The sequence below is a fragment of the Archocentrus centrarchus genome, chromosome 2 (genome assembly GCF_007364275.1).
Source record: "Archocentrus centrarchus isolate MPI-CPG fArcCen1 chromosome 2, fArcCen1, whole genome shotgun sequence".
Classification (NCBI taxonomy): Eukaryota; Metazoa; Chordata; class Actinopteri; order Cichliformes; family Cichlidae; genus Archocentrus; species Archocentrus centrarchus.
The window spans coordinates 12,192,135-12,219,239 of record NC_044347.1 but is presented as its reverse complement, the minus strand read 5'-3'; the positions used below and the strand labels follow the sequence as shown (position 1 = coordinate 12,219,239).

The 27,105-nt window shown below is 40.2% G+C and overlaps 1 protein-coding gene and 1 long non-coding RNA gene across 2 annotated transcripts in view; one reads left to right on the top strand and one right to left on the bottom strand.

Moving 5' to 3' along the window:
* Positions 1–1,623: 1,623 nt before the first annotated feature.
* Positions 1,624–12,588, bottom strand: LOC115792038 (uncharacterized). The gene is made up of 3 exons (XR_004020999.1): positions 12,420–12,588; positions 10,770–10,941; positions 1,624–2,456 (listed from the first exon to the last, which is right to left on the bottom strand). It is a non-coding gene; the product is annotated as an uncharacterized LOC115792038 (long non-coding RNA).
* The window catches only part of aox6 (aldehyde oxidase 6), a 27,198-nt gene continuing 12,465 nt past the window's right edge, over positions 12,373–27,105 (top strand). Inside the window, 14 exon segments of the mRNA XM_030746370.1 lie at positions 12,373–12,503; positions 13,129–13,240; positions 13,242–13,253; positions 16,117–16,174; positions 16,277–16,373; positions 19,461–19,569; positions 19,970–20,096; positions 22,591–22,652; positions 22,780–22,857; positions 23,607–23,687; positions 23,817–23,961; positions 24,131–24,223; positions 24,339–24,490; positions 26,943–27,036. Of these exon segments, the coding sequence (XP_030602230.1) occupies positions 12,385–12,503; positions 13,129–13,240; positions 13,242–13,253; positions 16,117–16,174; positions 16,277–16,373; positions 19,461–19,569; positions 19,970–20,096; positions 22,591–22,652; positions 22,780–22,857; positions 23,607–23,687; positions 23,817–23,961; positions 24,131–24,223; positions 24,339–24,490; positions 26,943–27,036 (1,339 nt within the window). The 5' untranslated portion in view covers positions 12,373–12,384.

Here is a 27,105-nt window from a genome sequence, read left to right as displayed (position 1 = left end):
TAGAAATCCCAAGTTCCTAGTCTTCATTTTTAGCTGAAATGTCCCCTCAAGTTGAACTTCCCACAAAGTCAGAGCAGCTACACCAACCCTGACCTTGCAATCCAAGATGGCAGCAGCTTGTGAAAAGAGTAGAACCTGTAATTTACTTCCTAAATAGTCACACAGTGCAATGACCAACTCAGTCAGTCAATGGGCTGCTGCTGTATTTTTTAGCCAAAAAAAACAGGCTTTGCTTAGTATGACTACTACTACAGGAATACAGTTAACTCAGGTGTGGTGCCACTTCCAGCTCTAATATCCAACTTCTGAGGTAAAGGAAAGCAACATAATGATATTCGATATTTGTGTCTGTGTATTGTGCTCATAAATTATCCACTCTTTAAATTTGGTCAGCTCTGACTCCAAAGCTCAACGTGACAGCATCCAAAATGCTAAAGTTGAGGCTTCAAAACGTGAAGTCCAACCCAGTGAGGCATGTCACAGTGGCTTTGTCCACTTTTCATACACAGTATGTGCCAATGTTTCATCTGTGCTCCCATTGTTCCTTCCTCTGTTTGGCTGTCTGGTCCTAGTTTGACCTCTTGCCTTTACTGTCCTTAGTTTTATCTACTTTCTGGACTATTTGACATCATTTAGTGCTCACGGTATTGTGCAAAAGTCTTGATCAAGTCATCATTTGTTACACTCACCCATATAATGCATACCGTGTATGCTATGTACCTTACCGGCTACAAATGTATATAATATTTTGATATCTGTATATAGTGTTTTGATGTGTGTGTATATGTGTGTATATGTAAATGTGTGTATTGACATTGATATATATATATTTATGTATATAGTGCTTATGTATACATATATATATATATATATATATATATATATATATATATATATATATATATATATATATATATATATATATATATATATATATATATATATATATATATATATTTATGTATATAGTGCTTATGTATATGTGTATAGTTTTTTGCTATTTTATTCTATTCTATTTTAGTTTTAGTTTAGTTATTTGTTCTTACTCATCCTTTCATTTTTTCTCTGTACTGAGCTGCTGTAATGCGCAAATTCCCCGTCGTGGGATCATTAAAGTTTTATCTTATTTCTTTATATTTTACTAAGAAAATGAGAAATAGGTGCACTGATTCATTGAAATGTAGAAACATACATAGAAATACAGTATATAAGGCAAAAACAGAGTTTGTACAATTCTAGATTGAAGGTCAATATTTGGTGTGACCACCTTTATTCTTCAGCACAGTCTGAACTCTCTGAGGCAGCTTTCTTCTCATTTCTTTAAGTAGTCTTCAGGAATAGTTCTCCAGGCTTCTTGAAGGACATTCAAAGCTCTTCTTTGGATGTTTCTGCCTTTTGTTTCTGTTTTCTGTCAGGATGATCTGACACTGCATTCGTTACCCAGCACTTTTGACAAGATCTCCAACAGCACTGGCTGAAATGCCCAGTGAAAACCTTAAAAGACCTTCAGAAAGCCTGGAGAACTATTGCTCAAGATCACACTGAAAATGACAATAAAGTCTGGCTCCCTGGAAGCAAAACATAAAGAAACGAAAGGTGATTCAAGACTATTGCACGGTAATGTACTTTTATAGTATCGGCACAGTTTAATAAAGCTCACATTTGCTTCACTTCACTCTCCTTTTTGACTATGTGGCAAATGTACAGTCTAAAATATTTTCAGGCATGACTTTCATTTAATTATTGAGCAGATGCTAGCTAAGCTAAGCTATGGCTATTATGAAAAAAATCAAAAACATTTTTTAGGTAACTTACAATCTCATCATCCTGAAATATCCCTTTGAACTCTCAGTTTTCCTTCATGTTGGATCAAAATCTGATTCACAGTTTGTACATCTGAAGTGGAGGTAATTGCATTATTTATTAGCTAGCATTGGCTGGTCGAGAATAATGCAAAATATATGTAAATACCAATAAAATGTTGACTTTGACTGCAAAAAAGAAGAGATGTAAAGGGCCTTAGTGCCACTGTTTTAGGCTCTAATTTGGCCTTTCTTGGTCATGATTATCTGCACCTCTACACTAAATTATGGAAGAATGTAGGAGGAATTTCCCCCATTCATCCATCTGCTGCTCTTTCAGTACATCATAATTTCTAACCCTCTGTTCAAAATGGATCAATAGCATGCTGGAGATGAGCTCTTGCTATTAAAATGCAAATTCCACCTATGTGCTGCTGTTCCAGCCGGTTCTCAATCATCCCTCATTCACAGACGCTCTCAGTGCGGAGTGTGTTTGGGCTTTGTGGAGCCGTGAGCCAGTTCAAGAGTAGGCTAATCCGGCGGTGTTTCCTCTTGCACAGCAGCGAGCCGGTGAAACAAGAGTCACCGCTGACGTCAAGCCCGAGGCTTCATTTGCAACCAGGCTCATTATCATTGTAATTACAGGCTGGGAGTCTGGAAAGAGAGAGAATAAGAGCGTCATCAGCAAGCGATTTAATGTTGAATTAAACACTGAATACGCATGAAATATAAAACCTGTTCTCAGAGCAGGAGAGATCAAGTCTTCATTGGAAAATTAAGAGTGACAGAATTTGAATATTTTTTTTATATATCATATTGTAAGACATCTTGGTTGCTTGGAACTCTGCATGCTTATTGTTCTTTTTTATTCTAAATGGGATTATAATTTATAAAATAAACCCTCATGTTGTTAAGCATTAATGGGCTCATAGATCAAGTGAGAAGTACCGGTAGTGTAATTTCCCATTCACATTAGTGCTGTCAATTTTTTATTTTATCAGTCACCCCCTGATGGCCATTAGAAAGAATGCAGGTTTAAGGCTGGCCTCCATTTTGAACTCTCAAGCTACATCCATTTTTTATTATATATACTGTCTACATTTTATTAGGTACACCTCCTCAGGTGCAGATATCTAATCAGTCAATCACATGGCAGCAACCGAGTGCAATTAAGCATGTATCACGGGCAAGACAACCTGCTGAAGTTCAAACCAAGCTTCAGAATGAGGTAAAAAGTGGTTTAAGTGACCTTGAACCAAGGTGTGGTTGATGGTCTCAGACAGGTTGGTGTTTTTCACAAATTGCTGCTCTACTGGGATTTCTCACAAACCATCATTAGAGTTACAGAGGATGGTCTGAAAAGAGAAAATATACAGTGAGCAGCAGCCAAAATGCTTGTTGATGTCAGAGGTCAGAGGAGAGTGGCCAGACTGCTTTGAGCTGACAGGAAGGCAACAGTAACTCAAAATAACCACTTGTTACAACCAAGTATGAGGTTGGTTTCTGCTGCAACATTCAGATGGTAGGGTCAGAACTTGGTGTAAATAACATGAAAACATGGATCCATCCTGTCTTGTATCAACAGTTCAAACTGCTGGTGTGTGATGCTGTGGGGATATTTTTCTTTGTGCAGTTTGGCCCCTTAGCACTAACTGGGCAATCATTTAAACACCACAGTCTACCTGAGTATTGTTGCTGACCATGTCCATCCCTTTATGACCACAGTGTATCCATCTTCTGATGGCTGCTTCCAGCATGATAACACACAAAACTCAAATCATCTCAAGCTGGTTTCTTGAACATAACAGTGAGTTTCTCTTACTCAACGGCCTCCACAGTCACCAGATCTCAGTCCAATAGAGCACCTTTGGGATGCTGTGGAACAAGAATTTATCTTCATGGATGTGCAGCTGTCAAATCTGCAGCAACTGTGTGATGCTGTCATGTCAGCATGAACCAAAATCTCTGAGGAATGTTTGCAGAACCTTGTTGAATCTGTGCCATGAAGAATTAAAGCAGCTCTGAGGGCAAAAGTGGGTCTAAGGTGCTGAATGCAAAAAGAGGTCACTGGTGATCTAATGGACCTTAAGAGGGGACTCATTCAGTTCTGCTGAGATTAAAATATTCACATACACATCAGTGAGATGGAGTAATACACAATAAGTAAAGAGTCATAAAAACTTTTTTAACCTCAGAGAGCAGCAACAAGTAACAGCTTCAGTCAAATTACATAATCATTATGAGCTGACAGAGGTTTCCAAGCCATCCTTTGAGTGCACGTTTTCTAAAAGGCTGCAATAGGAAATGCCATTCTGTTCTTTGTTTACTTGATGTGCTCTCTGAGGTGTTGTGTGTTCCATCTCCGTACAAAGAACTTTAAAAAAGGGTTGTTTGGTTTTTAGTTCAGCTCAGATTCTTAGACAGAATACGGAGAAATGCAATTCCAAGCGTCCAAGGCTGGAAAGCTGTATCGCACTTAGCAAAACAGCTGCTCCAGGTGGCTAATTTCTGTGTTCACCCTCGTAACTATCGCATTTTACCACTATAATACACACTGTTTGTGTGCACCTCCTTGTCTACAAGGAAACTGGAGGTGCAAAGTGACTCAGTAAAGCACAGCAGCACACATTACAAGAGTACAGAACCAGAATTATGTTCAGTAATAGCTCTGAATAACTGTTTGGTGCGTAAATAAAATGATGCATACAAAAAATAATCAATAATAATCCATCCATCCTGTACATGGACTTCTAACTCTCATCATGCAAACACGTGCAGAGTGACAGCGTGAAGCCTGATTTCTGGTGTGAAACACAAACAGCAGCTCCTTCTGAAACCTCAGAAATCTGCTCAGATGTGTGTAGGTGGCAACCAAGCTCTGGTTCTCTCTTTGCTGCTGTCAAAGCAAATTATTTCACATGTAGAGCACACGCGCGCGCACAGACACACACACACACACACACGAGGATTCACAATGAGGGTATTTAAATGCAGATGCTTGCAAATCTGACAGCGTGCATTGTTCTTTCAGATCATGTTTCGAGAAGAAATCATGATTTATATTCTGTGAATAAACATTTGCAGGTCAGTGTAAAAGCAGCAGGTTGTTTCCTGTGTCAAACCCTACACCCCTTCTCAATCTTTTATTCATACATATAGTGCTATTAATATAACTTTATGACAAAAAAATCAGGGCAGACGAGGCAATGGTGGAAAAAAGCACCCTGAAACAGAATTTAAAAGCTGGGGAGGTCCGTGGAAAAAACAGTCACTGGTGTCAGATTTATAACTTTAATGGCAGATGTTGGTAAAGAGTGTCATTAACATGTTAAATTACACAGCTTACCTCTGTAATCCAATGGGTGGGACCCTCTGGAATGGGACTCTCCCAGAGGTTACTGGGAGATTATGTGACGGGAACACTTTTAAAACATCCACAGGATCCCAGTCAGAATCAGTCTGTCCTATTTTTGTGGTTATTTTCAGTAAAAGTGTCTGTAATACCGTCACTGTGATACTGATACTGTTGCAGTTTGTTAGAGAGGTCAAAATAAAATTAAAAATGAATAGACAAATGAAGGAGACTTTTTAGTTTGTAGACCCTGTGATCAGTTTCCACATTTCAGGAGAAATTGCTCATTATTAAACTGGTGCACAGGTGTGTTTTATTTTGAAAGAGCCAAGACAACAAACCTTGTTACAGACACACAAGCATGTGTGAAAAAGGATTTCACAGGGCTCTACTCACACCTGTGAAAAACTAAGTACACCCTGCCATAGGAATTAAGTTGCTCAGTAGCAGCTGGGTGCTGCTAATCAAATGCACTTGATTTACTGAACATCAGCGAGCGTGAGCACCTCTATAAAAGAAGTTTTGTTTGCTGGTCTGGGGCTTTCAGGTGTATGTGACACAATGCCATAATCCTCCAGGACTGGATGTGCCAGCAAATTCACCCCTATATGGAACTTGTTTCTGCCACTAGAAAAAAAATTGCCATTCATAACCTGAAATTCTGAGTTAGGTTAGTTTTTCACAGGACTAATTCTAAAATGATTGATTGCTAAGTGAAGTAGAATTACAGGGCCTCAAGGGGCGCCCACACAGGACAGGATGTGGCAACCAGAAACCCCTGAAAGTCAAGGATACTGAAAGACTTCAAGTAATGACACGTAACTGCTGTCAACCAAAGAAGGCGGGTGCTGAGTGACAGCCAATATCCACCAATGGAGAAAACTTGGAACAGCGGGGAACCTTCCCAGGAGTGGCCAGCCTGCCAAAATTACTCCAAGAGTTCGTCGATGACTCATCCAGGAGGTCACAAAAAAAACAAAAAAACAGAACAACATCTAAAGAACTGCAGGCTTCAGTTGTTTCAGCTAAGGTCAGAGTTCATGATTCAACAATAAAAGAGAGACTGGAAAAAATGGCATCCATGGGAGAGTTCAAGGAGAAAACCACTGCTGACCAAAAAAGAACACAAAGGCTCGTCTCACATTTGCCAAAAAACATCTTGATGATCCCAAGAAACTATTCTGTGGACAGTCGAGACAAAAGCTGAACTTTTTGGAAGGTTTGAGTCCCGTTACATCTGCATAAACGAACACAGCATTTCATAAAAAGATCATCAGACCAACAGTCAAACATGGTGGTGGTAGTGTGATGGTCTAGAGCTGCTTTGCTGCTTCAGGACGGCTTGCTGTAACTGATGGAACCATGAATTCTGCTCTCTAGCAGGAAAATCCCAAAGGAGGAAGTCCAACCATCAGTTCATGCTGTGAAGCTCAAGAGCACTCCAAATGCACCAGCAAGTCCACCTCTGAATGGTCCAAAAAAAACCGAAATGATGATTTTGGAGTGAGTGACTTATATCAGATGAGATGCTTTGACCTTAAACAGGCCGTTCATGCTGGAAAATCCTCTGATGTGGCTGAATTAAAACAATTCTGCAAAGAAGAGCCTGGAATGTCCGCTAGCGACCAATCATCAGCGACAAAGATATGCGCAACGAGTGTTTCACTTCCTGTGTGGACACCCTTATCATATAAATTTGCGCTAACTCACGTAACTGACAAGCTAACATTAGCTTTGAGTGAATGCTATTAGTTAGTTTGGCACAAACTGGATAGATTGCATTCATTATAAAATCTTTACTGCACAGATTAGTTCTGGTGTACAGATGAAACTAAAAGAAATCTGTTATTCACATGTTTTAATGCTAACTTCCCATTTATGGTGCATGTAGCTGAATGACTAAATAGCACTACTAGCTATAAAACATAGCTGGAGATAATGCTTTTGGGAATGCCTCGTTTGATATTATAAAGCTACTAAGAGCTTAGTAAGGACTTATAATTTATGTATATAATGTATGTAATGTTGTATAATTATGTATAAGTTCATACATTTTATATGTAGTATGTTTAGTGCAGAGTTTTATGCCATGAAGTTATACATGCACATAGTGCATCGCCTTTTGTTTCCATGATATTTTGACTCCACATGGAGCCTGAAAGGGGTTTAGAAACTTTAATGTTTCATGTAACTTTCGTTTAACCCGAGTCAGTCAGTCTGAACTCCTTTCAGCTTCACTTGTTGTAAATGGGTCATATATTGAAGTGATTTTGGTCCGTAAATAATGACAAAATGGGCCCCATAGCAAAAATGCATTGTTTTTCTAATTTTTTAGGGTACAAAAAGGAGTGTATGTCCCTCAGGCATAAAAGTAGACTCCTAAATTGTGTTAACAGAGCGGAGCTGCAGAGTCCGCTTCTCTGCTTATTCAAGCTCACAGACGACAGAAATATGACTTTACAACACTGCTGACATGGCATTATAATACCTGGAACATTACATAAATATTACAGCATATTTTATTTCAGTACTTCTCCAGGTTTTAAATCATTTCCTGTGTTAACTCTATGTCAGATCATCAACTTTTTCCAATTACTTCAAGCATTTTTTCTTCCTCACATGCCCTCAAGCGCTGACTTCTTAATTGCCAAGAAAGTAAATAAAAGCAGGGTAGTTTCCTCACTTGGAACACGTAAGCTGTACTTATGTTGGGAAATGATCTCACAACAGGCATCAAGTGTGGCTAAAAATCTGGCAGTGCTCTTTAACTGTACGTACCACTTTGCTGTTTGATAATGTTTCCATTGAAAAATCATAGAGTCCATAATGACACCTCATGACCAATGAGCGCAGCCAAATTTTAGTTTACCAGCTACAAAGTTTATACTTTAGCTTTTGACCCAGCAGCAGTAGTTTCCTGAGCCCTGTGATGTGAGGTCAGCGAGGCTTAAAACCACATTTCCTCAGCTAGAGATGAACCAAGTGATAGAGAGCTGAGGAAGTGGAATCAGATCTGTAATAGGAAGTAAAGGAGGATGGGAGAAAAATCTCTACTGGAGATTTGTTTATTTTCAGCTGATGACAGAAGATAGTTGACTGACGGGAGCCCTGAATAGCTTTATGTGACGAGCGTGGGAAACAAACCTCTACAAGTTCTGCACGGCAGGTCTAGGTTTGTTTTTTAAGCTTGACAATCTTCAGAGAATGCAAATAAATAGCATATATAGATGAGCAATTTGATCCAAAGGTGTAGGTTTTGTTTGAGAAGTGTGCACCTTTTAGGAATCTTGATATAAATGTCTTTGTTGCAAATGAACCACAAAAGATTCAGTGGTGGTATGTCTGCACAGGTTCTCAGTCATCCAGGTCATAGCAGTCTCTGGAGCTTGAAGAAAGGGCGACTGGACTTCTTTTTGTTTTCTGAAGACGTTTCACCTCTCATCAGAAAGGCTTCTCCAGTTCTCAAACCAAAAGGCGGAGAGACCCAGGTATTTAAACGCCAGATGAGAGGTGAAACGTCTTCAAGAAAGTTTCTCGAAGACGTTTCTTGAAGATGTTGATGTTTTCAGCTCATTTGAGAGTTGTTTTGAGGCTCCCATGTTACCACTCTTCAGAGAAGATGCAAAGAGAAGAAACACTTGCAGTTTTCCACCTTAACCATTTCTTAGAATTTGATTCACCTATGTATGTAGGTCAAGGGTCAATGAGCTTACAAAACAAATTTTGTGTTACAGTAATTAGTGCTAAAGCTATTCAAATCAATAAAACGACAAGGGTGCCCAAAATTATGCACCTGCCAAATTTTGCTTAAATAATTATTGCACACTTTTTGTAAATCCTATAAACTTAATTTCACTTCTCAAATATCACTGTGTTCATCTGCTATATGATATATTTAACTGAAATTGCTGAGCCAAACAACTAATGATTTATAAAAGAAAATCATGAAAATTATCAGGGGTGCCCAAACATTTGCATACCACTGTAGTCTGTTCTAAGGAATGATTGTTCGACCGATCTTTCAATAGTGTAAAGTTCTTTTGTGCAGGCTGTAAATGTGTTTGTTAAACATGGATATTGTAACATGACAGGATATTGACTCACTCTCTTGGAAGCGACCACTATAGAAACTGTAGGTTTCAGTTTCAGCACTGGCTTCATTTTCCAGCCCTGAAGCGTGTAGCAAGAGAACCTGTGAGTGAGTGGGGCAGTGAGTTCGTGCCGGCTGCAAGCAAGCGACTGAGGGAATTAATTAGTACATTTATGGATCCATTCATTTGAAATAAAGCAAAGATTTTGTGATTTTCTGAGACATTTTAGAGCATGAATGGGGAATGTTTACATGGAAAATGTCTAACTGTATAATTTTTGATGATGACATGAGATGTGCCTCTTGAAGTATAGAAGAGGGACTTTAACCATTTTTCCATTATCTATGAATACTTTTAATATTCATCCACTATTTTCTTTCACCCGTTAATCTGTTACCTCTATTACATCTACTTATTCATTACTTCTGGCTCTTTCATTACCATTGCTCTAACTCTGTATAAAGCCTAATTTAACTCTCTGTATAGGCTAGTTATTTTTATTATTTAATTCATTTATACATTACTTTTAACCCTTTTGACCTATTTATTTATTAACATTTTAATCCAGTCATTTTTTTAGGTCATTCGTCTTCATTCTGCTGCATTTGTTGCCTTTGATCTGAACATATACTGCAGTTAAGAGGCTGGAAACTGAATTTCAGCGCTCTGAGGGCGTGCCTGTTTGTGTTGTGGTGCCGTGACACCTTTGACCCGCCTGCTCCATCTGAAGCTGTAAATGTCACAACCAAACATGCTGTGATTTGTGTACATAAATCCCACCAATAGATTCAGGAGGAATGTGTTCAACAGCTTGCAACGCTGAGGAAAATATGCACTTTAACCCGGTGGGTCTGGAGGTCACAGCACTGAAACAGCCATTTTTAAGAGGCTCAGTGGAAAAATTCAAGCTGGGCTGCAAAGTAGAGCATGTTTGGTTTGTCCTCTGGAGGCCTACCTGTTGTAGTGAGTCAAAGAAATTCGAGTCAGTGAGAAAAGGTAGAGCTGTGTTTGTTAAACCTGGAATAAAAGCTGAGTAAATAAGCTCAAAGGGATCAGACAGGGGCAGGGATAGCTTTCCCACGCTCAGACTGAGGTGATGTGATCCTTTATCAGCACACAAGCGCTTCAGCAGTCTGCCTCCAGCCAGGCACATCATTCACACAGAATCCATTTCAAACCAGTAATGGAGACATTTGAAAAGGAAATTTGGAGAAATACTGAATCTAAGATGTGCCAAAACTATTCTTAAGCAAAAAAAGGAAAACAAGAATAAAGTTCTAGGATAGAAATGTGATTACAGATGTGATAGTTGAATCATTGGCTTTGTTCCTGCCTCCCTGTGAGTATTTTGCTTACAGTATTTTAATTATAGCTTTTTTAAAGTGGATTTTGCCTATGACTAAGCAAGAAGTGTGGTCATGCCAGAAAATGCTCCTCAGGCCTTTCTGATTCTGGTCTTTGCATCGGCACCTGTCTCACCTTGTTTGTGTACAATGCTGCGGGACTTACAGGTTCTTCACTTACAGTGAAGGTAAAGATAAAGGTCTTCTGTTGATGTTAAGCTGGAATGTTGAACCGCCGTGAAGACGCGTCCTTCATGTGCTGTTGGTTTTTGTACTGGAGGGCAAGGTCATCAGCAAAGTCCAGGTCATCTAGCTGGCTCCAAAGCGCCCAGCGGATCCCATCCTGCCATTCCCTGGCTCCAAGAAAGGATGAGGCTTGGATTTGTGGCCAGCAACCCAACTTTATAAACACTTAACAGCAGCTCAAGCTTTGAATGCAAACCTGAACCCCAGGCAAAATTTCAGAGCCACTTACATAAAGCAGGATGGCAGAGAAAAGAAACAGATTTATGTCTATAGATTCACAACACACTGAAAATATATTTTTGTTTTTTTCCACTTGTCCTGGTTTGAATTTTCTCTGCAGCCTTTTTTCCCCGCGTGCCTTTAGCTCCCTCTTGTGGCTCTTTGCCTGACACTGAATCACTCTTTTTCTTTTCCTTTCTTCCTTATCTGTCTTTGCTGAGAAATGATGACCATGCGTTGACAATGACTGTGCAAAAACGGTCCATAAATGATTAACTGCAAATATGCAGAAATAAATGTGAGGTCCAAGGACAGGGTACGAATCACCTGATGTTTATCTAACACTGCAGCCACTGCTGTATGCAAATAAAGATGCCATATATATCTGCCATATGTGGGTCAGATTGTTTGCCAGTTTGGTTCTTAAACCCTTGCCCAACTCGGATGCAGTTTTTTTTTTTTTTCTCATCTTCTGACCAGAGTCCGAGGTAAAGCGCTAACAAAATATTTGACCCACAGTCTTGTTTGCATTCCTCGATTTACTCGTGTGTTTCAATCTCTGGATGTGCCAGAGGAAGCGTTTAAAGGTGCTCAGAGTGAAACTTGGAGAGAGTTTAGTAAAAGTTTAAAGCTGCTAGAACTACAGCTTATGTGACTAATTATGCAAATTAACTATAGTGAAGCACTCCACTAAAAAGTCAGTCCTGCACAGGGAGATTTGATGGGACAAGTCGGAGACAAGCAGCAGTTTTTAGGAATAGGGTTTTGAAATGAAAGAATTGCCTTCTTACTTAAAAAAAAAAAAAAAAAAAAAAAAAAAAAAACAGAGAGAGAAGATAGAGGAGAGAGGAGAGAAGATAGAGATAGAGAGAGAGAGAGAGAGACAGGGAGGGAGTAGATAGAGAGAGAGAGAGAGATATATATATATTAGATATATAATATATATATATATATATATATATATATTATATATATATAATATATATATAAGAGAGAGAGAGAGAGAGAAAACTTCTTAACTGCTTATGCAATTCAGGTTTCACAAAAAAACAGAAGCAACTGATGGCATTTGCATCTTGAAATCTTATTTAAAAATGTTCTTCCTAAGTAATCACATGTAAATTACTGAAGTATAAGTCATGAAGTGTAATCAGCTACTTAATGCAATTTTTGGTGAAATGCTTGAGCAGTACAATAGAGCTTTTACAGCTTACAAATTTAAAATATATTTAGTTTTAAAAGTACTTGGACCAAATATTGTATTTCTAGTTACTTACAGCAACAAATACATCACATTTACCGTTATGTTACACTTTTTCTTGATTGTTTTGATGCATTCTCACAGCAGAAAGTCGTTTTCACTCACCTCGTCCACATTTCCCTTTCAACCACATCCCCAGGATGCTCTACTGGACCTGATAGCTGGTGACTGTGGAGATGTCCCATTTAGGTGAGTCTGGTGTGAACTGTAACCTCAGTTTCCTGTTCTTAGCTGACAGGAGTCGCCCCTGGTGTGGTCATCTGCTGCTGTAGCCCATTTGCGTCCAATGTGTTGTGCTTTCAGAGAGAAATCATCAATAATCACACCTTGTGTAATTAATTGATGGATTTTTACTGTTACTGTTGCCTTCCTATCAGCTCGAACAGTCTGGCCATTCTCCTCTGACCTCTGACATCAATAAGGCATTTTTGCCCAGAAAACTGCTGCTCACTGGATATTTTCTCTTCTTCAAACCTTTCCTCGTAAACCCCAGAGATAATCATGCACATCAGCAGTTTGTAAAAACACCCACTTTCAGCCACCTTTCTTTCTGATTCTCATCCTGAACTTCAGCAGGATGTCTTGACCATGTCTACATGCCTAAATGCTTTGAATTGCTGACCCATAATTGACTGATTAAATATTTACATTAAACGAGCAGCTGAACGGGTGTACCTAATAAAGTGGCTGCTGAATATATGTAGCATGACTTTATTGGACCATACAGTAGTTGGTGTTATGTTCTCAGATTGTATATATGTTTGAGAACTGCATTATGAGTGGTCAGAGTGATTGAAGCCTTTTATTCTGAAAGTTTCCTCAGGCGGAAGTGTTGCGGCGCGGATAAGTTGGGAGTCTCAGCCTGCCTGCGGCTGCTTGGAAAGATGTCTGCGGCAAAGGAAGGCGATCCTCTGTTCTTCTTTATCAAACGGGAAAAAGGTACGTTTGGTTTCAGTGTTATCAAAGTGGCAGTTTTGTTTTTGTTTGTTTGTTTGTATGTTTTTGCTGTCTTTTAGTTTATCTTAAATAAAATCTGCACAGGTGGAAATTTCCCAACTTCAAGTGACTTTTTAAACTCGCGGTGTTGTTTACAAACTTTTTATTATGTTACTGTTACTGGATCAGGAGAGATAAAGGGAAAGTAGCGGACTAAGTCTAAGTTAGAGTCAGAGTTATGCAATAAATAAATAAATAACAACGACTTTTATTTGCCCTTTTGAGTTTACGGCAAGATTTCCGTGCATTGGCGGAACACATGCAAACATACGGACGACTGCACAGAGTCAACACTGACAGCTTTTCGTCTTCAACAAAATAAAGAGAAAACATCTCACTGACTCATAGTGTGCAAATATTTTCTCTTTATGCGCCCAATTTAGAAAGAGCTTTCTCTTTGAACTACACCTCTGTTTGAAAGTATTTAAAGGTGTGTGTGTATAAAATCTTATCTTTTTCTTTTACATCTTCAAATGTACCTCATCATCGTCATCATCTGTTAAAAGAGAGGTATCTGTGCACTCAGCAATGTGCTCCATCTTAACCTTATAACCCAGTATTCTCTAGTTGGATGATGGACTTTCTGACTAAACTGTAAGACTCCACCTTGACCCCGAGCACAGGTGTCCCTCTAAGGTTGTGCGCTGAGTCCTGTTTTATACTCATTATTTAGACATGACTGTGTGCCATCCACCCGTCCCACATTATTAATCTGCAGATGAGGCCACAGTGGTAGAGAGACTAAAAACTGATTGTGGATTCCAGGAAGTCCATCTTCATCAGCTGTGCTAAAGCTGAGCAGGTACCAAGCTTTAAGTTCCTTGAGGGCCTGACATGGTCTCTGGATACCTCCTGTTCCTCCACTTCCTCAGGAGGTTGAAAAGGGCCCATCTGTCAGAAAAAAAACCTTGCCAACTTCTTCCGCTGAGCTGTACAAAGCATCGTAACCTTTGCATAACAGTGTGGTATGGTAACTGCTGACCAAAGGGCTCTGCAGTGGGTCGTGAAAGCAGTGAGAACATTTAAAATGCCACCATCCAGCATATGCGCAGCATCGCCCGTGACTCTGCTCACCCTTGCAATAAACTGTTTGAGCCCCTCCTAATGACCCCCCCCCCCCCCCCTCCCCCTCCCCATTTTATTTTCAATAAAATGTAACTTTGGTGAAATATGTCCACCTAACAGTAAAGTATGTCATCAATACAGACAAACAAGGTTCTGTTACAGTTGCCCCCCGATGTGGCGTTCGTGTTACAATCTTGTATTCCAGCTTGCAGCACCTGTATTATATATCATTGTTCATGTTCATTTTTAACACCCTCCAGATAAAATTGATGTCAGTTTAAATTCAGTCATCTAAACTTTTGGCAGTAGAGAAAAAATTGCCGTGCATCCAAAAAGTAACTTCCTTATCTCCAGTCAGTTTGTCCCTGAATTACCTCTGCACTTCTTCCATGAGCAGAGAGAGAGAATCCTAATGAGCATGTGCAGAGTTAAGTGTAATCACTCTGGCTTGTTTCTGATTTGAGGAATTGGCTGAGTAACAATTGCCTCCTGTTACAACTGCCCTTTGTCTCCCTAGTGTGACAAAAGTGGCCTTTAAAATGGAGTTTTCTATCTCTTATGGCAAATAACCTATGTAGATTAGTAGGTGATGATCCATGTATCGCTATGAACATAATTAATAAAAAATTAAATCCTAATTTCTGTTTTCTGTACCAACATTGAGGTTAAATTAATGTACTTTTTACCCCATAGCTCAGCACAGTAATTGCACTATGACACGATTAAAGAAGAATACAGTCATTTAAGTGTGTTGCAGTCTAGCAGAAATTTAGGTTCAGTGAGATTCCAAGAGTGTTTATGATCTTTTATCACACCAAGAAATTTGATTTCATCCACCATTTCAGTCTTTCTTCCGTCAGTTGTAACGCTGATCTGTACGTCTTTTCAGCTATTTTTTTTTTTAATCATTCATTTTGTTTTACTTACATGTGACGATAATTCATTTACAAACCACTGACAATTTCATTTTGAACAATATCCAACAGTGTTTAAAATAAAATTTAAAAAGTAGTGGTATTGTCAGGAACGAGTATGTATTAAATTCTTTGAGTTACAGATGTCATTTCTGAATAAAATTAAAGTTTTTGGGCCTGATATTGATCCCTGTGGAACGCCAACTGTTAAATGTCAAAACTCTGATTTTTGGGATGTAGAGGCACCAAGTCTCTCTTAGTACTTTATCAATTAAAAATGATCAGATTCCTTTTGAAGAGTTGTTATCACACTGACTGCTGTGACCCTTCAGAATCAGTGATGGAAATACTGGTTCAACAAGTAAAAGCTCAGTTTGACTTTTTTAAACTTTTCTTTTAAATCTTTTGAAAGCCTGTTTTTCTAATCCTTGCTCACACAATGTGATGGATGAGGAATATATTTTTCTATATTTTTTAAAATATTTTTTATTCTCTTAATTCAAAAACAATGCCAAATAATGTTGGACATAGGACAATCCATTAACCCTTTCTTTCATATCAATGATAATTCATTTCATTTCCAGTGATGTCTCCACAGAGAATTTTATTGGTGAATTTAGAAATGGGGAAAAGAAGCAAAAACTGCACACACCCCTCCTTTTAATGACGATTTCTTATTTTTTTGTATGTATCCAAGTTGGCTACTTAGTAACTTTAGAGATTCTTAGAAGCCACAGAGGGTGGTCAGAGACTTTAGTGCAGCGCCGTATGAACATAGTAAACGCTGATACTAGAAAAATGAATTTTCTTTGTTCCTATTCAAACAGGTGACGGAGAACCATGCTGACCCTGAGACAATGCTGCTCTCCTTCCTCAGGGAGAAGAGTATCCTTCAGATCAGTTTTTAATTCACCTTCACCATTAAGACTTGATACATTAATTGTAAATATTTGATGGACTTCTCTAATCCTTGACTGCTAACTTCAGTGAAATTAACTGGAACCAAGTATGGCTGCGGTGGAGGAGGCTGCGGAGCGTGCACGGTTATGGTGTCACGCTACCAACCTGCAACCAAAACCATCACGTATCCTTTATGAAGTCTCACTGCCTGGCCCTGCTGATCTGTTTATGAGCAGAATTTAACTTATTGTGATTTTTCTTTTGGTCTGCCATTTGTTCACTGCTCAAAAAAAAAAAAAAAAAAAAAAAAATTCATGGAACCCTTTTTAATCAGAGTACAGCATCAAGTCAGTTAAACTTCTGGGATATTGATCTGGTCAGTCAAGTAGCAGAGGGGGTGTTAATCAGTTTCAGCTGCTTTGGTGTTAATAAAGTTAACAGGTGCACTAGAGGAGCAACAGTGAGACAACCCCCCCCAAAACAGGAATGGTTTTACAGGTGGAGGCCACTCACAATTTTCCCTCCTAATCTTTATTGCATTTGGCTAGGGTCAGTGTCACTACTGATAGCATGAAGCAATACCTGACCATCCAGAGGTTGCACAGGAAGTCAAGCTCCTCCAGGATGGCACATCAATACGTACCATTGCCAGAAGGTTTGCTGTGTCTCCCAGCACAGTCTCAAGGGCATGGAGGAGACTCCAGCAGACAGGCGGTAACTCTAGGAGAGCTGAACAGGACCGTAGAAGGTCCTTAACCCAACTGCAGGACTGGTATCAGGAGCTTATATGGTTTGTTTCAGACAAACTGAAGGGGCTGCATCGTGAGCCAGAGCCAGTATAAGTGTGAATTGTTTTTGAACTGTGGATCTTGCCACCACTCTCGTAGAGTCCACAAATATAATATGAAGCTATAAATGAGCAGAATCATTTAGCTTTGACGTAAGAAGAGTTTTGTTCTAAGGTTTTGTGCTGTCAGTGAACTTCACACCATTGATTCTTAACTTCTGAGCAGCTTGAATAAAGGACAGTGTTATTCCAAGAGTTAATAAGCTGCAAAGGCTGCTAAACTTCTACTACTGTCAGTGTATGTTTCACTTGGGTGCAACTTTGGACTCAGTACCTGAAAGATCAGTTTGTCCAGCCATGGTGGTTGGTTAAATTCCAAAATGCCAAACAGTCTCAGGTTTTTTCCAAAAAAAATTAGAATTGTAGAAAACAACAGGGGGCCTGAGTGTTGGCTGGTAATGAGCCAGCTTGGTGTGAATGGTCACACTGAACTTCTGCGGTGGCCAATGGGAATTTCCCTTCCTGGCACTGAAACAATACAGTGTCCATTTGACTCGTTGACCTTCCTGTGGCGGAGGAGATGGTGGGACACACACATTGAAATCTGAAACAAATGTGGGACAGAGACTTAAAAATGAAGGTTGTAGACAAATCATTTGAGCCTTATTACATACTCTTTCTTACTTAAAATTAAAATAAAAACAGAGACATGGCAGATAATATCATCTAACCATTTTACTCTGCCTGGTGTTTGTGCTGATCTTCACTATGGCTGAAAATCCCTCCACAGCACGCATGATACGAGTCCCTGGATCCAAAAGGATATCTGGATCTTTATTGGTTTGTGATATTCTCTTGAAGACGATGACTCCCTACTTGTGTCCTTTGGGTTGGATCTGTCTAAAGAATCCTTCTAAAAATTCCTGGCTCCAGACAATCCAGCAATTATAGAGCGTCCTCTGTGTAGTAAAAATGGGAATAGTTCTTCTTGAGCATCAGTCACTGTGTGTTTGTTTTTAGTTGAGGATTACTTACTGTTTGCTAATCTTAATGCAACAAATAACTGAAACAATCTTTCAAAATGGATGCATGTGCCAAAATTTGGGTTTGTCCCTCTGGTGCCATTTGAAAAATCTCATTAGCCACTGGAACTTTTTGAAATGTGGCCATCATTTCCATCTCAGGAAATGACCGCTTTCCTGCAGAATTTAAACCACTGGATTCATCTCAGAGGGTTTTTCTCTGGATTTATGTGTTTGTGCATATGTAGGCCACATTTATACCTTTTTAAAAACTTCTTCCGAGTGGTAGTTGCAGCTGCACAGTGTCGTGCAGTTTGAGGGACGGCCCTTGAACAGCACTATGAAGCATGTAACTAGGCTGAGACATTTGCTATCCATCCGGTGCCAATTTATTCCTGTGTGATTCAATGAAATTCATATATTCGATGCATGAAGGAAATCATTTACAGTCACACCAGGCACCACTTGAGAATCACCAAATAACCTGACAAGCAGGTCAGCTCTGCTTGTAACATCGCTCAGCATGACCGGTTTACCCATGGAGGGACACACACATCTCAACCGGCTAGTCAGCAGCACCCTGACTGCCATTAGTTGTTGGGATGAGCTCCTTGAACCCATTTTCAGACTCTACACTGGTGCAGTGGGGTTTTTTTTTTTTGTTTGCTTGTTTTTTTTTCATTTCCATTGTTTTATTCAACCTTATGTTTTGTGTGCTTTTGCAGCATTTTTGCTTTAAGTTGCAGCGCCTGGTTCAGTATCTCCCTCTGTTTCTCATTAGAACATCTAAAAGCAGATGTTTTAATATATTTTTTTCCTAACTGAACTAGTGAGAACCTGCACATTTACTAATTTCTATTAACATGCAAATTAAAATACTGAACTAATACGTGAGCTTATTTTCTTTAATCCTTTGGGGACCGTGAATATCTGTTTTTGATAAGAATGGATCTAATCTGTTGGTATTTTACTTGCTGCATCAGGGGATGCAAAAGCTCTAATGTCCTAATCCCATGAGTAAAATTACATGTAATAGTCAAACAGTTGCAAAAGCAACACCATGGATGCTTTTGCAGGTGGGGCGTGCATAACCAGGTAAAGAAGTCTGGTTTGAAACTAAGCTGAATGAGTCAGATTTATTTAATTTTCTTTGCTTCTGCCAGAAAATGTTTGAGAAGCACCACCTTTAAGATGGTAACAGAGTTTCTTTTTCATTGTATATCCATAAAAATATGCAAAAAAAAAAAATCAGTGTATTTAACAAAAAGGATGCCTAATATCACAAATTATTATAGATTGACGTAGTGATTAGCACAAATAGCAGTACTCCAATAGCAGCAGGCAGAGCAGAACCATTACATGTAGTCTTTTTGAAGCTGCTAGTTCCTAGTTCAACAGCAGTTGATGGGAACAGGTGAAAGAGTGCTGCATCATGTTTGTGTTGCCTTCACTGTACCATCAGCCATTACTCAGCCAACGCCTGCCTGCTGCCGCTCTGTCAGCTCCACGGAGCCGCGGTCACCACGGTGGAGGGCATTGGCACCACCAAGACCAGGATCCACCCGGTGCAGGTCAGCGCTGGGGGTGGAGAGACCTCTCTTCCTTTTATTTGTTAATATGGACATATAAGGCTTTTTCTTATTTTCTGTCATAAAAAATTCCTCTAACAAAAGTTCTACTGCTTTCATTTCTAAGGCTTTACATATCAGGACAATAATAAAAAATAATTGGTCTTTATTAGATGCTAAAAATTGTTAAATACAACCTCAGATGAACACAACATATTACAAGAACACTGCTAATCATTTTGATGGATAATTCTATTTGGCTGCTGAGTTTGGATTAATTGCTTTATTTTTAAACTTTATTTACATGTAAACAAACTGTACAGCTTGGTGTGCATGTCAAACAGAAAAAAAAAAGGACCCGAAACACGAGACAAACTGTCGTGTGATGCCGTTGTCCTTCCAGGAGCGAATAGCGAAGGCTCACGGTTCCCAGTGCGGCTTCTGCACTCCGGGGATGGTGATGTCCACGTACACTCTGCTGAGGAACAAACCCCAGCCCACCATGGATGATATCACCCAAGCCCTGGCCGGTTTGTTTGCTTTACTTTCTATGATTTGAGTTGTTTGTTATTGTGCTGTCGTGGTTAGTCTGTCGTATGAAACAGTGGGGTAAACATTGCTCACATTTTCTCTCTTCTGTCTCAAGAATGGCAAATTTTGTCTCATTTTTCTATATGAGTAGAACTCCCCTTTTTGGCACAATGACACATAAAAAAGAGAACTAGAAGAACAGATGATTTTAGCATGTCATGAGAAAACACCAGAGACCAAATTATTAGAATATTTCCTGAGATTAATCACGAAAGGATTTGCAAAACAGAAATGTCCAAATCCTTAAAAGTATTCGGACTCTCCGCAGTTCTTGTTACTTTTCCCAAGGGGCCACATGAGAAACTGGGACTGTTGTGGAGGACTCTACCAATAAGCTGACCTCAGTTCTGTCCAGTATTCATTTTTATCTCATTATTTGGGTGTGACCTTTCACAACAGTCCCAGTTTCTAATATGGCCCTTTAGGAAGATTAATTGCCCACCGCTGGTCTCTAAGGTTCAGGTCAGGTGAGTTGGCTGTCCAAAATGTCAAGTTTGGTAGTTTTTTGGCAGTGGCTCTGTGGGCAGGTGCCAAGACCTGCTGGAAAATGAGATCTGATTCTCCATAGAACTTGTCAGCAGATGGAAACATGAAGTGCTCTAAAGTCTTTTGGTAGATGCTGCACTGACTTTGGGCGTAATAAAACACAGAGGACCAACCACCACCAACAGCAGCAGCAGGAGGAGCGGACACGGCACCACAGATCATCACAGACTGCAGAAACCTTCACAGTGAAAACCTCGGCTTCTGGGCTTCTTCAGTCTTCCTCTAGACCTTAGGTCCTTGATTTCAAGCCCCTGTGGTGCCTGAGAGAAATTAAAGGGCAATAAATAAATGTGCACTTGTTGCTGCTCCTTGTGGTAGAATTTTTTCATATTGCACTTTTTGCAGATTAAAAAGTGGTTCACAAGTTAATTCAAAGCTTGTCTGTATAAAAATGATAGTGGAGTCTGTGCAGTGTAAAGACAGCAGAAGAGAATTACACAGCCTCGGTGCCACTGAAAGCCCGATTCCCCACGAGTTTTGAACCGAGTGCGTGGGGCCAGCAGCCACCTTTGACCTGATGACCTAAGAGGTTGGGAAGAAGAATGAGGTTTCTGCAGGTTGGAGATATACTGGGGAGCTTGAGCATGTAGGGCCCTAAAGGTTAAAACTAAAATCTTTTAATGAAATCTATAATTTACTGGCAACCAATGAAGAGAAGCCCAAAATGGAGTGAAATACGATCTTCTCTTGGTGCTAGATAAAAGTCTTGGTGCTGCATTCTGTGCAGTCTGAAAGTGACCCAAAGCTGATTCATTGTAACAAGTAAATGTTCTACGACAAAGAATTCAAACAGTGTTTATTATTCCTGTCATAAGTGGGCCTGTCAACCCCTAAAGTCTCAAAGTTCTCCAGAAAGGGCTTTGTCAAACAAAACTTGCAGCTTTGTCAATTTTTTGGTGCGCCCACTTTTGAAGAAGTCCACAGAGATTGTCCAACAGGATCCTTAAGAAGTAAAGAGCTAAAGTAGTTTTTCACTGATTTGTGTCAGGAGTGTGACAGTGGGTTAAAACCAGGTCACAGTGTTTGATTGTCTGTTCCACAGTAATTGTGACTGGTTTCTTAAGTCCAGTGTCCATAGGAAGATGTTATGATGAAGGCTCAGCTTGGACATCTTGTGGAAGAGTCTGGAGAGCCTGATTGTGTTGAATGCAGAGTTGTAACCTGCAAACGGTTGTGCTTATGTTCCCTGTTGTTTCAGTGGATGCAGTGCAGTGTAAAAGATGCGGGAAATGGCAGCACCTGCTGACCTGTCAGTTCTGTATGTGTACTGATGTGGGCCCAGAGTAGGTGAAAGTGTGTCCATTACTGGTGTCAGAGCCGCTGGCCTGCAGTCACTAAGGCAGTTTGCTACAGGCTGTTTGGGAACACTATACTGGATGCCTTAAGGCAGATGGTGACAGTGAAAGATGTTTGTGAAGGCTGTCCATTAATTCCACAGCACGGTCTCTGAGGACTTGTCCTGGAACACCATCTGGGCCTGCCAGTTTTTGTACAGATATATTACGGAGTGTGCGTGTGACGTCCGTTTGATGAGGAAGTTCATGTCTGTGGCTGAAGCAGTGCTCGTGACAGTCCTTGTCTTGATGACCCAAGACGTGATTACGCTGCTCTCAGCTGTCTAAGTGGCCTTCAGTCCTCCTCTTGTAGGCTGGTTTGGCATCTCTGAGACTCCTCTCCAGTTCGGACCTGCCAACACTGCACTGCTGGATGTTCCTGGACTTGAAACCCCTGTTTCGAGACTTTAGCAGGAGTCAGACAACTTTTGTCATTCATGGCTTCTTGATGGGGAAAAGTCAAATGTTTTCATGATCTATTTCTGTCCCCTCAATATCTATGTCAGAAAGTAAGCTTGATACTAACGCTGTCCTCATTGTGTTGTTTGTTCAGGAAATCTGTGTCGGTGTACAGGATATCGGCCCATTGTGGACGGCTGCAGGACCTTCTGTCAGGTACACAGCCGCTAATTCATGCCTGCATTTCACATCTGATATGAAATATGAAAATATGTCACACAGTGACAAAAATATGTGCAATTCTTGCATTGAGAGTAACATCCAAATAAATCGATGCCAACAGGAAGCCAACTGCTGCCAAGCCAACGGTGGCACAAACTGCTGCCTCAACGGAGAGAAAAATGGCCTTGAACCTGAGTGTGTGAGTGCCTTTTTTTTGCCCCTCCCTACTTCAATTTTACTGTTTAGATTTCTTCTTCTTCCTCCTCCTCCTCCTGTTCCCCCACCATCAGATAGGCTAAATCTCCTGTCACTGTGCCTATGACCAAGACACTCGCATATATTTGGAGTTGGTCTCCGTTTGAACACTCTGAATCATCACAGTATAACGCAAAGTCAGTTTCACCTGCTTTGGTGCAAATCACTGCTGGCAGGATGAGAAGGTACCTGCAGCCCATTTAAGTTGTACAGGTAGTCCAGCTCCTTCAGGATTTGACATACTGTACATCAAAGAAGGTTTGCTGGGTCTCCCAGCACAGTCTCAAGAGATACCAGGAAACAGGCCATTAGTCCTAAAAAGTGAGCTCCAGCTGCCTTCCCAAATCCATCTGAGCACCTCTGAGATGAGGATACCATCCACTGTCTCATCATAAGTATACTGAGGTTGTTGGGAGTGAAAACAGGTGTGATTCCAGTTTTTATCTTAGCTTTTTCTTAATTGTTTTGGGGCAAGGCATTTGGAGGGGTTAAGTGCAGAGACAGTTTGCCTACTGGGGTTAATAAGCGATATATCTTCACTCTGTACTTCTTTTCTTTGCTATCTTTGTCATTTAATTTAGAGTTGATATGTTGTGCGCTCAAACTGGTTTCATTGTCTTCGCACATCATTCCTGCAGTCATACCTGGACGAATCCAGGTTAATTGCTTGTTTTCCTGCTTCCTCGTCTGTAGGAAAAGCCTCAGTTGTTTGACAAAGCTGACCTTCTGCCATTGGACCCAACACAGGAGCTGATCTTCCCTCCAGAACTTATTGTAAGTGATTAGATGTAAAAGAAGCAGCTCATTTGATGCCGGAGGATCCCAAGCTAAAGTTAATAAGCTATTCATGCGACAGTACTTATAGTAGTAGTTGTGGTATGAAAATGTCCCGTTTTCCCTCAGCTGATGGCAGAGACGACGAGCCCACAAACCCTCACCTTTCATGGGGAGAGGGTAACCTGGGTGTCCCCCGTTTCTCTGGAGGAGCTCATTCAGCTCAAGGCCAAGCACCCCAAGGCTCCGCTGGTCATGGGAAACACCAACATAGGTCAGCGGAAAAAAGATACTCAGAGGCATTTCCAACATGAATTAGACAGTGGAAACAGAGAAAAGAGATGTCTTTAAATTATCATCATTTAGGCTTCTGCTTTCCTGAAGTGGATTTTTGAGATGTTTGACTGATTTTTAAACTCCTTTCTCTCTGCTGTGTGTTGAAGGTCCAGACATGAAATTCAAAGGCATCCTACACCCGCTGATCATCTCTCCGACCAGAGTTAAGGAGCTGTTCGAGGTCTCTCAGACACCACAGGGTGGGTAACCTGCACCGTGAGTTGGTTTTGTTGCACCGACAGTGAGTTTGCCTGAGAGTGCAAAAGAGTTATTTAAAGGAAAAATAAAAATGTTTAACATGCTTTCTCTCTGCAGGCCTTTGGGTGGGAGCGGGCTGCAGTTTGACTGAGCTTCGCTCTCTCCTGGAGAAGCTGGTTCCTCAGTTCCCAGAGGAGAAGACTGAACTGTTCAGAGCCCTGAACCAGCAACTGGGGAACCTGGGAAGTGTGCAGATCCGAAATGTCGCTGTAAGCAGAAATTATTCATGTCTTATTGATCTCGTTATGTCTGTCTTTTCTCCATCTACTTCACTTCCTAATTTTTCTCTATATCCTGTTTTCACCTTTACTGTAGTACTGAACAGTTGCTGGGGAAATGAGCACAGCAACTGTTTAACTAATTTAATTTTAAGTGCAAGAATCAAAACAAAATCTTACAAGTACCCTTAACATCATCCTGGTGCAGGGTCCAGGGAAGCTAAATCTGTATCGACATTTATAACTGGTAGATGTAAAAAAAAGTCAAGAAAAGTTGCGAGAAACACCCTTCAACCCTGTCATGAGTGTTGATGTTAACTGCATTGTCATATTATCTTAGTAAGGACTCATAAATAACTACATATAATAAATGCTAGGAATCTGTGCATGTTTTGGGTATCTGAAAGAATAAACAAATATCAGCTGATATCTGATATTCAAAATAGCCAAATATCAGTATCTTGTATCAGTCAGGCTGTAATCATTGGCAGTGTTTCCTTGAGTCATAGGGTGTTTTGGAGGCTTATGGGGTACTTGAGCCTTTCACTAACCTGGCATACTTTTTAATTAATTAATTAATGTATTTATTTTATTTGAAATTGGTGTTAATTGCCCATTTGGAGAAGCTTTGGAGCTGTTGATTATGATTTCTGGAAAGACTCACACCTGAAAAACTCAGAAGCGGTATTTTTGGTGCTGGTATCTCCAAAAAAATGGGTGTTTATAGCAAATAGTTCAGGTGGATAAATGGCATTACAATCCAGAACTAAATTTGGGTTTGATTGGCCCTTTAAGGGTCAAAGTGGGGGATTTATAAATTTATTTATTATCTATTGATTTGTCTATTTTTCCTCAGGAAACTTTAGACTCCCAAATAAATTTGTGTTGCTTAAAAATGAAAAACCTCCAAGGTACTCTGTTTTTATCTAACCTGCAAAATCCCTTTAGTCTCAAGGCATGGTCATGTTTAACCTAACAAACTCCAGCATGATTGGGCATACAGGCCTTAATCAGGGGCTGAACAGACTTTCAGGAAACAGCTCATTTCTAGTACTGTTTAGCCGACAGGAGGCTTGCACTCGACGTGTTCAGTCAATAGCAAACCCCCACCTGTGGCGAGAGTGGAATATTCCACCTGTGATGTGTTTGCTGGAGTTCAAAAAGGCATCAACACATTACAGTGTACTGCACACACTGCCTTAAAAGAGGAATTTGTTTTACTGCTTTTTTAATAAACCTAGTTTGTTCTTTAAAATCTGTTCATATTATTTGTAAGGAGTATCATTGTTTCTTTATTTAAATTTGATACATATTGCAGACTCCTACACCTCATCCAGGGTTTGAGGATACCTGCCGGTACAGCATCGCTGGTGGAGTTTTTGCTATTGGCTGAACATTACTAAAAGCTGTCATAGTGCTAACACACAGAGACAGATAACCATTCAAGCTCACATGCACACCTACAGCCAATTTAAAATCTCCAGTTAACCTAACCCCATGCATGTCTTCAGACTGTGGGAGAAAGCCAGATAGAACCCACACTGACATGGGGAGAACGTGTACAACTTCCCACAGAAAGGCCCCAGCCGGCCAGAGGATTTGAATGGAAGACCTTCTTCCTGTGAGGAGACAGTGCTAACCACTGCACCGCTGTGGTGTCCGTATATTACCCCTTCCAGAAAAACAATAGTGCTCCTGTGGGAGGGGAGAAGCTTCTGTGTTGCTTTTGATGCCTATGAACACTTGGTTTTGAGCTATAATGCAATTTGTTAACCTATGCAATTTGCAATTTGTATACTTGTATATTGTCTTATAGTTTTTATACTTATTTGTTTTTTTCTGTAAGCACGAAGTACCGCAGCAATTTCCTAATGCTGTGAACCTGTTCACCCATATGGCAATAAAAACCTTCTGATTCTGATTCTGATTCTGATTCTGATAATACACTCTTCACAGATTCCAGAAGGAAAAGACCATGCAGCACTTTAAAATGAGCCTGTTGCTCATTTTAAGGGCCGTTCTGTAGTAGCTGCCGTGCACAGCTGTTGGGCTGTGTTGGAAAACACTTACTGCTCAGTCTGTGGTGAAGCCACAGTACCTTTGTAACAGGTTTCTTTTTTTGCTTACTGCAATGCTAAAAAGTAAGGCAGAGAAGAGAAGCCTGTGCAAACCATCGTCCATTTAAACAAACGCATGCACAACCAGTCAGATGATGCACAGCATTAACAAACCCAACAACACTAAAACTGAAAGGAAAAAGCTGCTGAGACATTACATGTCATGCATCAGTTTAACGTTATTTAAATAGTGCCTGAGCAGCCAAAGCTGAGGGCACAGCTGCTCTCGCACTGTTTCACCCAGTGGCAGTATACTGCAGATAATGAGAAGTAATAGTGCAGAATAGTAACGCTTTAATGTCTCCTGTGTGTTTGTGTGCATTTAGTCTCTTGGAGGAAACATTGTGAGCGCGTACCCCAACTCAGACCTGAACCCCGTTTTGGCCGCCAGCAACTGCAAAGTCAGCGTGATTTCCAGCGGTGAGTCGCAGCACTTCGATTGTTTTTAGACACTTAAGTAAAAGATGGAAAGATGAACACGTTCTCCGC